Source organism: Corapipo altera, unplaced genomic scaffold (genome assembly GCF_003945725.1).
Source record: "Corapipo altera isolate COAL_440 unplaced genomic scaffold, ASM394572v1 61411, whole genome shotgun sequence".
Taxonomy (NCBI): domain Eukaryota; kingdom Metazoa; phylum Chordata; class Aves; order Passeriformes; family Pipridae; genus Corapipo; species Corapipo altera.
The window spans coordinates 10,929,385-10,942,012 of record NW_020884875.1 but is presented as its reverse complement, the minus strand read 5'-3'; the positions used below and the strand labels follow the sequence as shown (position 1 = coordinate 10,942,012).

At 40.9% G+C, this 12,628-nt stretch overlaps 1 protein-coding gene across 1 annotated transcript in view; it reads right to left on the bottom strand.

The window, feature by feature from the left end:
• The window catches only part of ARSB (arylsulfatase B), a 68,831-nt gene extending 56,925 nt beyond the window's left edge, over positions 1–11,906 (bottom strand). The window contains exons 1-4 of the mRNA XM_027634547.1: positions 11,614–11,906; positions 7,241–7,427; positions 4,924–5,114; positions 4,181–4,388 (exon numbers count right to left, since the gene is read on the bottom strand). Coding sequence (XP_027490348.1) covers positions 4,181–4,388; positions 4,924–5,114; positions 7,241–7,427; positions 11,614–11,901 — 874 coding nt within the window. The 5' untranslated portion in view covers positions 11,902–11,906. The remainder of the gene's footprint in view (positions 1–4,180; positions 4,389–4,923; positions 5,115–7,240; positions 7,428–11,613) is intronic.
• Positions 11,907–12,628: the final 722 nt, after the last annotated feature.

Below are 12,628 nucleotides of genomic sequence, written 5' to 3'. Positions count from 1 at the left end.
AAAAAACAATAAAAGCCAGAACTGGAGTACAAAACACATGCACTTTTCACTATTACCATTGGCAAGTGACAACTCTAATCAATGCAAGTACAGTAATCAGCTGGAACTTTTGCCTCTATAATAACAAGCTTAAATAAATAAGAAATAGAAAAATAATATTTGAGAATACATGAACTTAAATAACTAGTGTGATTGAAGGTGCTTGCAGCTAAGGCATCTTTGCTTATTTCCTCTCAGGAAGCAGCAGATGCTCAGGCAATAGATGTCCAGGCATCTTCCTCACCAGAACACACCAAACCTCTCAGAGACTCCCGAAAGACCAATTCAAACAGGTCTTCAGATCTATAATAAAAAATCTGATAACACAATCTTCAAAATTAGCAACTCCAACACCACAGACAGAGAATAACTGCCCTAACCAGTCTGGCCTTCAGTTGGCTTGACAATCTGCAATTAGAAGTCTCTCTGAAGTCCCTTAGCAGCAAAACTGAAGGAACAGGAGTTCATACGGGAACAAAGGCATCAAGAAGATACCAAAATGCCCTTAGAGAATCAGGGAAAGTGAGATTCATAGTCTCAAAGTAGGCACTGGAAATAAGAAAAAAAAATCCCAGTATTTCCTAAGACAAAAGCCGCAATATGCTCACTGGAATGCAGGGGAAAAAAGAAAAGGGCCATATGAAATTTGGGGGGAAAAAAGCCCTAGAGGTGTGAGAGAAAGAAACTGTATAAATATCAGTATGTCCAAAACAATCTGTGCTCTTATTAATCATAATTCTAAAATGATAAAAAGACTCTCTTTTCGAGTGAAAACAGTCATGGCTGTCACATGCTTCATTATGGAAAGGATTTATGCAGTTTCCTCTTTGCAATGTTCCACGTGTTCTACTTTTCAAAGCCCTCTTACAGCAACTACCAGGCACTACAGTGCAAACTCACATTTAAAAACTGAGAGACATCATGGAAGAAAGAGAGGTAAGGAGTTTTGCTCCAAAATGGTTTAGTATATTAAAAAGTTGAAAGTTAAATAAAGGCAAGGATACTAGCTTTAATTCAGAATTGAAATTAAGAGGTCAGATTCCTTTGCTTTATTGGTGGCAAGTTTATACCAAAATTATTTGCAACACCTTGCAGAAACTATAAACACATCATATTCACAGCAAATCCCCACTTCTATTAGAAGAAGGTTCTTCACCCAGAGGATGGTTGGGCAATGAACAGGCTCCCCAGGGAAGTGGTCACAGCACCAAGCCTGACAGAGTTCAAGAAATTTGGACAATACTCTCAGGCACATGGTATGACTCTTGGGGTGTCCTATGCAGGGCTAAGAGTTGGACTTGATGATTCTTGCGGGTCCCTTTCAACTCAGCATATTCTGCGATTCTACATTTGAAGCAAAATTTGGACTCTAAGCCAGTATAAACAGTTCTGAGGTAAATTTGTGCCACTTTAATGCTTTTCATGACCTTTACTTTAAGTCAAGGCCCTCTTCAAGGACATTGGTAGTTACACTCTCTTGTGACTGCTAAAAAGAAAAATACACCCTATGTCTCATGCTCTTTGATTTCAAGTGGATGAAAGGCCATTCATGGGTACCCAACACTGCTGCACCCTTTTTCATCTGTTTTGCTTAAACAAGCAATGAATTCATTGTCACCAATGACCTCATTAGCATAGACTTACTTGCATCTGCAGTATAAAAAGTGCTCCATAAAAAGAAATTCTATTTTATCTCACACCAGTCAAGACTTTTAAAGCTACTATTTGATATACAAAGTGAACTAGCTCACCTTTTTCTTATTTACTTGTAGAAATAGCTTGTCTATCTGCTCCAAAAGACACCAGTGATGTTGATTTACAGGATATATCAATGGAGTCAAACTTTGCTAATGACCAGGTAACTTTATTTTTATCCTGGTGTCTCCATCAAGCCACTTTAAAGAGGAATTGAAGTTCTTCTACACAGTTTAGAAGCCTCTTTCAAAATGTGCAGTATTTCCACTTGTTAACTAGCGTGTTTTCAAGGCAATCCTGCTTGAGCCATAACAAATGGGAAGAAACACAGAAGAGTATAATAAAAAAAATTCTATCACAAGATTAAAGATTATAAGTACCCACCAAAAAGAGAGCCCTAATTTGGGGTCAGCACATTACAGCGAAGTAATCAATCAGAAGACTATTTGTTGAAATGCTACTTGCTGTAGCACACAATAGGAAATGATCACCTGTAAATTATTTTGAGGATGGGACTTTTGAAGCAGGGAGAGATGCAAACATAGAAACGTCAATTTTGGCCACAACTAAAAAGGAAATAGTAATGAACCTAGTAAAACATACCCATGTAAAAGTAGGGCCTTTGCTCATGCACAACTCTGCATGAGATACTCAATCCTAGATCCTCTCATGTTTCTTTTCAAGCATGCTTGAACGTCTATTCCAAAACACACCACCTGAAAAAGCACTAAATAAAATATAGAAAAACTGAATAATTTCACACTTTTTTCCCCTTTTTTGGCCATTTTTTAAAAATGCTTAATGAATCTAGTTTCAACATCGGGTTTTTGAAACTGTGTCTTTAATGCATGCAATGTTTGATGCCTGGAAAGAAAATTGTTTGAAGTTAAGAGAGAACACTGAAAAAACCCAAATCACTGGCCCCTGGCTTCCTTGATCTAGGACCAATTTATGTGCATTTTAGCCATTCAATTTAACTCCTGGTAGTTTGAAATGTCAATTAACTCAAAATAAGTCTAATTAGATAGTGGAGACACTGGATTCTCCTGACTGTTTGACTCTTGCTGAAATGAACCCGTAATTGGTTGCAAAATAATCACTGTTAAAAAGCAGGGTATACTGTCACTGTTTGGAAAAAAAGAAGTTTCATAAATGAAAAAAATAAATTTGTCTTTTTAATTCACTCATACCCTGTAATTCTAGCTCAGATTTATTTAGTTTTATTCCACAATGTACTGAACAAACATTACGGAAATAACTCTACCAAGACCCCATCAGCAAAGACTGGATTTTTTCCATATGGAATAAATACTGCTATCATTTTCCATATGTCTTTGCTTACTTTCAGTTCTTAATATAAAAACATTGCAAACAGAAACAGGCACAGAAGAGTTATCAAATCCTGCTAGAGCCAAAACCTGGACACAAATGTAACATCATAAGGCAAACAGGTCTGAATTCAAAATGAAATTCCAGGACTCCAAGTGCTATAGCTGCTAAACTCAAAACACATCAGTGCATTTTCATCAAACCTTTGGGGGTTTTTTGTCATTGTTGTGTTGCTTTTGTTGTTGGGGTTTTTTTAAGTGTTCACAGAAAACTAATTTGCCATTTTGACAGCCCTACTATGTAAAGCCTGGACAAAAGAGCAACTGTAAGCATTGAAAGGCTACTTCCTACTCCCAACCAAACAAGAATAAATATGTTCCTGAAACCTAGCCAACCAGCTGTATTTCAAAAAGATTCTGTTTCGTTCTTAATTTGGAAACAAAGGAGAGTGCTTTGCAATGTATTATTTGCATTACTCTAATAATCTAGAAAGCAGATCCTGTGCCTGCACATACAAAGGCTTAGACGGTAATTTGGCAGACTAGACTGTATTATCATACAGTCAACTTTTTCACTAACAGACCTTTGCTTCACGGAAGTAAAACACCAATGAAACATTTCAAGCAAGACAAAAACTACATGTCACATTAAAGTAAGGGAAAGAAGGAGTTCTGGTTTCAAACAGCTTGCTGTTTGTGCTTCATACAACACACAGCAAATCATAGACTGGTCAGGCAACTTCCTATAGCCCAGGACAAATGAATTTGTAGATGGCTCTCAGTAAGGATTCAATTCTGACAGATCCTCAGTAACTGCAGTGGCAAGTAAGATGCTTTTAACTTCACTGCACTTCTCAGATTTACAATGGTGTTTTTACCTCAACAGGAGCATCCCCCATTTGCACAGACACTACTTTCAAGGTGGTTTTGTAATGCTTGAGAAAGCTCTAAGAGCAGGGAGAGAAACTGCTGCCTCATTTAAAGTCCTGCTTCACTTTCATTGCACTTCAGTAGCTAAAAATATATGGAGGAAGGGCAGAGGGGCCAGATGTCTCTCTAGTCAGCCTGTCAGACACTGTAGCAAAGTTATTACTGAAAGAATATTTAAAGGAACTTACCAGTAGAGAAAACAAGAACTGTGTTGTCCCAAAGACCATTTGTTTTCAGAGCATCAGTAAGATTTCCTACAGCTTCATCCATAAGAGTCACCATCCCTGCATAACGGCGCCTCTTTAAATCTTTTATGAAAGAATATGGTTTCACGTATTCGTCAGGGACCTCAAGAGGTTCATGGACAGACTGAAAGGCAAGGTAGAGAAAGAGGGGCTGGGGTGGAAGGGACAGAATGGAAATTAGTTGAACATCAAGTACTACGTGCCAAAGTTACTGCAGCAAAAGCAGACCTGATTCATCAACAGTGCAGGCAATGTGTTTTGGTTTCTTCTACATCTTCTAATCCCTACACATAAACCAACAAAACTTTGAAAAATTACTTCTCCAAAGCTGTGGAAAAACATCAGGTGTATCTTTTCTTCATAATACATTTGTGAACAATTTATTTCTACTAAAATTCTCACATTAAACTTTCCACTCTCTTCTTAGAAGCGTAAACTACTTCTAAACCATTTCTAAAATCTTATGAATTGTATTGTAATAAAAGAAATGGAGATCAGTAGCAGGCCAGTGCCAACCAAAGCTGACAAGTTATACCAGCACTACTTCTCACATTTAGCTCTACGCACCTTAGTGAATAGCCCCAGATTACAGTTCAAGTGCGGGTCTCTCTCTGTTAATATTTCATTCACATTTTTAAAACATTCTTTAACATTGAAGCTATCAGAATAACAGCTGCTGATTGTACCTTCTCAGTTGTGTGATTTGCTATAAGGTCTATTGCTCTTTCTGTAAATAAATTTGTGGAGTACACATTTTTAAATCCAGTTGCAACTTCTTCTCCATCTCGAAAGTCCAGAGCACAGCGCGTTACATTCTTTGTTTTGATGAGAACGCAACGGTCATGAGTGTAATAATCCTCACTGCCCAAAAGATAGCCTAGAACAGGAAAAGATGTGAAATGAGCAGACCAACATCATGTCACATAAACAGATACATCAGGGAGAGAAAAAAGCCAAACATAAATGTCAAAACATTAGTGGTTTTGAGTTGAAGCATGAATTCAACACTGGACCACCGACAGAGACACCTCTGACAGGTCTAAGTAGCCCAACATTTAATACCTCATCGACTGTTCATTGCTAATGCAAGTAGTAATTTCAAAAGAAATTAAACATTCTGGAAGCAGTTCCATGATTTCATAATTATAATTTGATATCAAAAACATTAGCAATAAACGAATGCACTGATAGCAAAGGCAGTGATCTAGTCTGTGCACTAGTCTGATTTTTGCTGGTATGATTTTGTATGTTTGTATTTTCATATAAGACTTCCACCTCTAATAGAAAGTTTGGAACTTTTTTAATTTATTTATTCAAAAACACTCAAGTACAAACTATCTTTTATGTCAGTTGTAAAGTAATTTCTGATCCATTGCTGACACCAGGTGGTGAAGAAAGGACACTATCATTTAGAGATACCCAAAAGAAACAAAGCAAAATTTCTATAGGTATAGATTTGCTCCTACCTAGGGCTATCCTGTGGAGCAGGATAACATAACCCTTTGTGTTTCAGTTATCAGAAACAAAACTTTTTAAAATTCTTTGAATCTCAGAAATTAGTACTGCTTACTTGAATTTTTACTCAGCAGCTTCAGATAGTTATTTGCACAAAACACATGTACAGAAAGAATGAAGTTGCCTTAAATATAATATAAATGTCTAATATATTTTTATGAGAAAGATATGTTTTCTTTCAAAGCATGAAGACTGACTTTGTGCGCAGACTGCTTACACCAATGTACTCAAAGGAACAAGCTGCATTTTTTCCATTTTGAAGGTCCACTGAAGGACACATTCCATCAAGTGTGCCATGGAATCAAATGCTGCTAATAAATGACTACTGGAATTTCATTAACATCGTAGGATATTGAACTGTTACATTCCTTGAAAAATAATGTCACATTGGGCACCCAATAACCATACCCAGTGCCAGCCTGTGTTCAGGCTCCTGCATTAAGTGCTTGCTCAGTCCCAGGGTGAGATTTCATGAGGAATGGCAGCCCACCTACATCTATGCCATCAAAAAGATCCCGAGCTTCTGTGAAGGGATGGGAGGAAGCATATATGTTTAAGCAATGAGCCCTCATATTCTGGTCCATATATATTAGCTTAATTCAGTTGTGAAACCATGGTCCCAAGCTCCCTGAAAAGTCAAAAGTGAGGAACTATCTAAGGGAATAGTTTTTCCTACCTAACATTTGGATCAACATTGTCTACAGAGGGCACGTAGCACAGTTTTGCTCTTCATTTAAGCCTAAGGTTAGAAAAGAGCGACATAGGCTTCTGCATTGAAGTGAATGATTTTGAAATTCATGATTCAATTAAAGTGTCTTAAAAACAACCAAGTGGACATGGACTACTTTGCACTCAGTACCGTGCAGAACGAAACGCAGAGCAGACAGCCCAAGTCACTTAACATCTGTGACACTTGTGCAAAACTAATAAACCTCCAATCGACACTGGGAGAGGAGTCCAACATTTTAAGAGGAAGAATAAGCAATGGGTAGCTACAAGTTGCTCTGTAAGTACTGCACTCACACATGGTCAATCTGTTCTTCTATTAGTCTGAGAGTTTGACTTCGTAAGTTGTCAAAAGCAGCTTTTGGATGCTGCTTTATAGACGTTTTCACACCATCCTGTCACCAGATCTGCAAAACCAGTGCTACACAAACTGACAGTAATCCCCATTCCCTGCTCTCCTGTGCTGCTGTGGGGAAGAGGTAGAGAATTTGGAATAAAATAGGAAAGTAGGAAGGTTGGGGGAAGATCATAAGAGCGGAATACCTTATTCAGAGCCATACAGTAAGTACAGGATTTTCTTCAGTAAGTTGTTAAGCTTAGGCATATGTTTAAAGGCATTATTTTAAGCAGTTCAGAAACATGAACACCCAGGTATTGATGTACTTACAAACTAACAGTAAATCTGCTGTTCTTAAAAGAATGGGGCAGTTTTTCATCCTTTTTAACACTGTATTTATTGTACATATTAAATCAAACCATTACCAAAATAAGTATCAAATCCTCTGCGGGTTGGAAGGCACTCTTTTCTGTACATCCCTAAATGCCACTTCCCCACCATATGAGTAACATATCCCGCCTCTTGAAGTAGCTCTGGGAGGAGTTTCTCATCCAGTGGCAGACAGCTGGGCTGGCATGGCCAAATTATCTGGTGTTGTAAACCTGTGTGGATCTAGCAGATAAAAGAAGCATGAGAGATCATTTACAATGTAGCCATGTGTTCCCATGGGTCAATTTATAACCAAGCCCAAAAGGACATACAGCTACATCAGAGGTTAGCCTTAGTTTTAGGGGATCCTCTTTTTACTGATGTAGCACTGAGAAAGATGAGAAAGCTGCAAGTGGAGGGCAAGGTGGCATGGAGGAAGACAAGAAAATAGTACTGCGAGGGTTAACATCATCTTCCCAGGTATAAATCAAGTGCAACTAAAAAAATAAAACAAACACCAAAACAGAAAAACCAAACCAACACAAAACCAAACAAACCCAAAGCTTCTAATGCTTTTAGCTAAAAATCCAACAGGTAACAATTACAATTATGGTGTGTTTGAAGTCTAAGGACATCTCAATATGGAGTTAGAGATTTTAAATGAGATGGAAATGGTCAAAAAGGCACAAGACAGTTGAAGCTGTCAAGCTTTTGGCTGTATCAGAGAACAGGAAATTCTGTATCAGGAAAGGATGATAAAAGGTAAGAGAACTATTTTTCCATTACTCTTCTAAAAGGATATTATATATACACATTTTTATACTTATTTGCATACTTTAAATGATTGTGAGCACTGTAAAAAGTATTTGAATATAGGGATGACACAAAGTTTAGATACTGCCTAAATCTGACCTTTAATAGTTCCACTTAAGCTTCCAATCTTAATAAATGGTGAATTTTGTACCTCTTTACAAAATCATAGCTGACAACAATACTTCAAGTAGTATATTGTGTTTGATGTAAGAAAACTGTTCAGTAACTGTGTACTATAAGCTGACTTTTGTCAAATCCCCTGTCTCCTCCACAACAAAAAAAAGGCACTACCCTAAACCTAGGCCAGCAAACATATGTATACAAGTATAAATATCTTATTTACTAAATATTTCTATTAATCTATGTGTGTCAAAGCACAAAACTCCAAGACCTCCTAGAGCACAAGACATCAGATTTTATAACTCCTCTAAGCACACCAGTGTAGCAAGCTCCATGATTAACTTCTAGAGCATCACATTAGCAACACTCAGAAGTGACTTTTAAAATAAACCCTGATTTTAGGCAAGTGGGCCCTTATGAAGGGCCTACTAGTTACTCATTTTCCATGAAACAGGGAGTTTCAAAAATTATAGTATAAATTTTATATTATATAAAAAATTATATTCAAACATATTTTGAAATGTTGTAGTACAGAAAATATTAGAGAAACTGTAGTGGTTTGAACCTTGTTTTCCCCCAGAGGCAGAAAAGTGGTAACCCCCAGGGGTGGAAACCCCTGGAAGTTTTGAAGTTCTGTCCAATGAGCGCTCCTGCAGAAATGTAAACATATCACAAGCACCGGAAGAGATGTAGTTGTAGTTTGGTGTTAGAAGAGGTAGCCATGTTGTAGGAGCTTCGAGGAAAGGGGCCTGGAGCCCCTCGGGGCCTCTGGGGCCCCCCAGCCCCAGTTGGGGGCTATAGAGACTTGGAACAGTGTTAGACTGGGCTAAGTGTCTGTAGTTGAGCTGGGAGATGTTTTCTCCAAACTGGGCAGCGGCCGGAGAAAAAGCAGCCGAGCTGGCACTGACCGGAGAAGCGGTGGCAGAGAGCCAGAAGAGATAAGACGGAGCAACAGAGACATGCAGCACCGCAGAGAAGACTCCCGGAAGGAGAGTTGAGGAGAAGAGAGCCCACAGCAGAGCTTCGGAGTTCTGGGGGTAGGAACTGTACCAAACCCCTAAAACTCCTTTGAGACCTCCTGGAAAGGAGGAAGATGATGGACTCTTACTTGAAAGAGCCCTGAAGTGCAGCATGCACTGCAGAGAGGAGCTGAGAAGCTCAAAAGCATCCTGAAGCTGGACCGGGACGGAGAAGGAATGCGGGGGGGTTGACCTTGGCCCCCCTCGCTGCTGCTGCTAAACTAGCAGCCTTGAGACAGAGCATGGAGCTCTGCAAAGGGGAATTTGAATCCCCTGAGGAAGGGACTTTCACGAAGATGCCCCTGCATTTTGTGATATACCTGTGGTGACGCGAGTCTGGTCCCTGCCGGCAGCCCACAGGTGAGGCCTTCGCTTGGACCGAAGGAGAGCCGAGGGGCTTGGAGACCCCCTTGTGTGTATTGAACAGAGATCCAGCTACAACAATCCAGTTACTGTTGCATGCATGAGATGAGGAGACCTGCTGCCTTAGAAGAGATTCCTGAGAGACTGGAAGGGATCTGTCCTTCTTTCCCTCCTGGACTTTTATTTGGAGGGGAGAAGAGATCTGATCCATTGTAAATACTATATGTCATGGTAGAGATAGTTGTGATCGTGTGTATAATGTGTTATAGTATTTATTTGTACAGTCATTGTAATATATTCCCTTTCCCCCACTTTGAGTCTGGTTCTGTTTTGTCTGGAAAAAAACCCATCTCACATTAAGTTGAGATGTGGGAGGGAGGATGGAGCTAGGGAATTGGATTTTTGGGGCTATCTCAAACCATGACAGAAACACACACACTAACAAAGCACTTTAATTTCTCCCACTGTCTCTGGAAAACAAAAACAAGAAGAAGAAGAAGAAAGAAATCATTAAAAAAATCTACAGCTTTCTTAGACCAACACCATTGCTCTTTTTTCTTACAGATTGCAGGGTGACTATCAAAATTCCAGCTCCCGATAGGGGCAGATTTAAGCAGATTTAAATTAGTTTCTCGAATCTCTAGGTAATTGTTAATTATATCAATCATATCAATCATATCAATGGGTAAAACAAAGAAAAAAAATCCCACCTATTTGCTGCATAATTATTTCCTGCACTGAATGTTTTTCTTTTTAAAAAGGAATACATCCATTTTCTAATATTTATTATATTTCTAATATTTATGATCTTATTTGTAACAAGATCAACACAAAGATCATTAAATTATCAAGAGGGATGTATAGCATGAATTTAAATCCAGACTGAACTACAGCCATTTCCAGGCCCACTTTTAAAATGAGATGTAGCAATGGCCCATTTCTAGGTAAGCATGTTCAGACTATGAACTGTATTTTAAAAACAGTCACAATGAAGAAGTGTTTTAGGTTATTTAACAGAACAACTTAAAGTGTTGATAAAGAAAATGTAAATTACTTCTTCCTATTCATTGTTATTGATTCTTGGAGTTTCTAGAAATAGGACAAATATTGCAAGGAAAGCGTATCACCTAGATCAACCTTTCTGTAACAAGAGATAGAATCCAATCATACAGGATGAAGTTTATTTTTATTAATTTAGAGCAGTTTCTTTGGAAAATCACTACTGTTAACATGGACTGACAGAACTTTTTGAGAGGGTAAGTTTCTGAAACACACTTAACCCTTTAAGAGTTTCTTCCTTCCGTCTATGCTGTATGGCCATGCTTCTTTCCTTCTACTCCCGTTTTTGCCAAAATTGCAACAAGGGCAGGAAGGGGGAGAGTTATATCAGTGTTAAAAAGCCCAATCCTTATACCTGTGCAACTGAAAAAAAAAGTGAGAAAACTCATGACTGTGACTATGAAGTAGCTGGACAGCCAGCCTAAGGATCATTCTGTGTGCACTCCATGAAGGAGTGCAGAAATATCTACATCTATGGTACTGTATGGAGGAGAATGTATACAGCTCAGGATGCATTTAAACCTGCATTGGAAAAGATGCTGGAAAAACTGAACAAGTGGTGTTGATCCACTTCTGTCTACACCTCGACCGGGTGCCTGTCCAGTGGAGAAGTACCTTAAGAGTCAGATGACTAGGGAAGGGATATCTTCCACTACTGGCTGCCATGCCTATTAATCCAACCTAAGCACAGAGAGCACCTCGGCTTTTCTGAAGCAGAACAGAGAGCACCTCGGCTTTTCTGGGGCAGAACAACTTGCACTAAATCCATGCTGGTTTACTCCAGAGCTCGCAAGCCAAAGGTAAGTTAAGACTGCATATAAAAGCAGCTGGTTTCCACAGAGTAGTGGAAAACAGCTTCTTCCCAGCGTACCGGCACACGGGACACATGAAGCACAAACTACACGGAGCACTGCCAGAAGCAAGCAGGGGAGCAGCACCCACCATCCACCTGCCGAGGGAAGTGTGGTCAGCGGAGGGAGCCCCAGGGGCAACGGAGGGAGCCGCGCTGTTTCTCCCGCGGGAGAAACAGCTGCAGCCCCGAGTGCTCGCCCTACCTGGTAGCGGCCGGAGAGCAGCTGGCTGCGGGACGGGGTGCAGAGCGGCTGGGTGTAGTAGCGCTCCAGTCGCACGCCGTCCGCGCCCAGCGCGTCCAGCCGCGGCGTGCGGATGGCAGAGCCGTGCCAGCCCACGTCGCCCCAGCCCAGGTCGTCGGCCAGCACCAGCACCAGGTGCGGGGCGGGCGGCCGGGCCGCCGCCGGGCGCGGCAGGTAGAGGGACAGGAGGCAGAGGGGCAGGCAGAGGAGCAGGCTAAGAACCATCCCCATTCCCGCCTGCCTCGCCATCCCCGGCAGCAGGAACCGGGCCGCAAGGCCCGCCCCGGCACCGGGGCTCCGCCCGCCGAGCGAACAGGGCGGGGAGGGGGCGGTACCGGGGCGGGTCAGGGCCCGGACGCTCCCTGTCCGAGCCGGGGGGCGGGGCCCACGGGCTGCGGGGAAAGCGGTGTGGCTTTAGGCCGGTGAGTCCTGGAGTGAGTCGAGAAAGGAAATTGTAAAGCTGTTGCTGGTGTTGGCAGAGTATCCGACTCGCTGATGCTGGCGGACCGTTCTAATTTTGACTTGCTTCAACTCTTACATTAAACACCCGTTTTAAACCACGGAGCCTTCCCCCAGGGGAACCAGGTAACTATGTTCAAGCTTGTATTTCAAGTAATCTGTGATTTCAAGGAAGTCAGTACAACATTATGAGAAGAGGACACAGTGTTTTCAGGTACAAGTAACTGGGCTCTTATTTCTGCCTTCATGACAGTTCATCCAGATCTAATATATACTGCCTACAGAGTTTATCTGTGCGTAAGCAGAGGGAGACAGCTGCAACACAGACATGGCCTTGCTGCTTGCCAATGTGTGCTACAGCCTGGGAAAAGCGAGTTGCCACCGTCACTGAAGATGCAGCCGAGCTGAGCAAGATGGAAATTATTCCTATTGGAGAAACTCTCAGTATCAGCTGCTCTCTTTCACACACAGGCACACACACACACTGACTCACAAACAAGAGACCCATGTGTGTCAT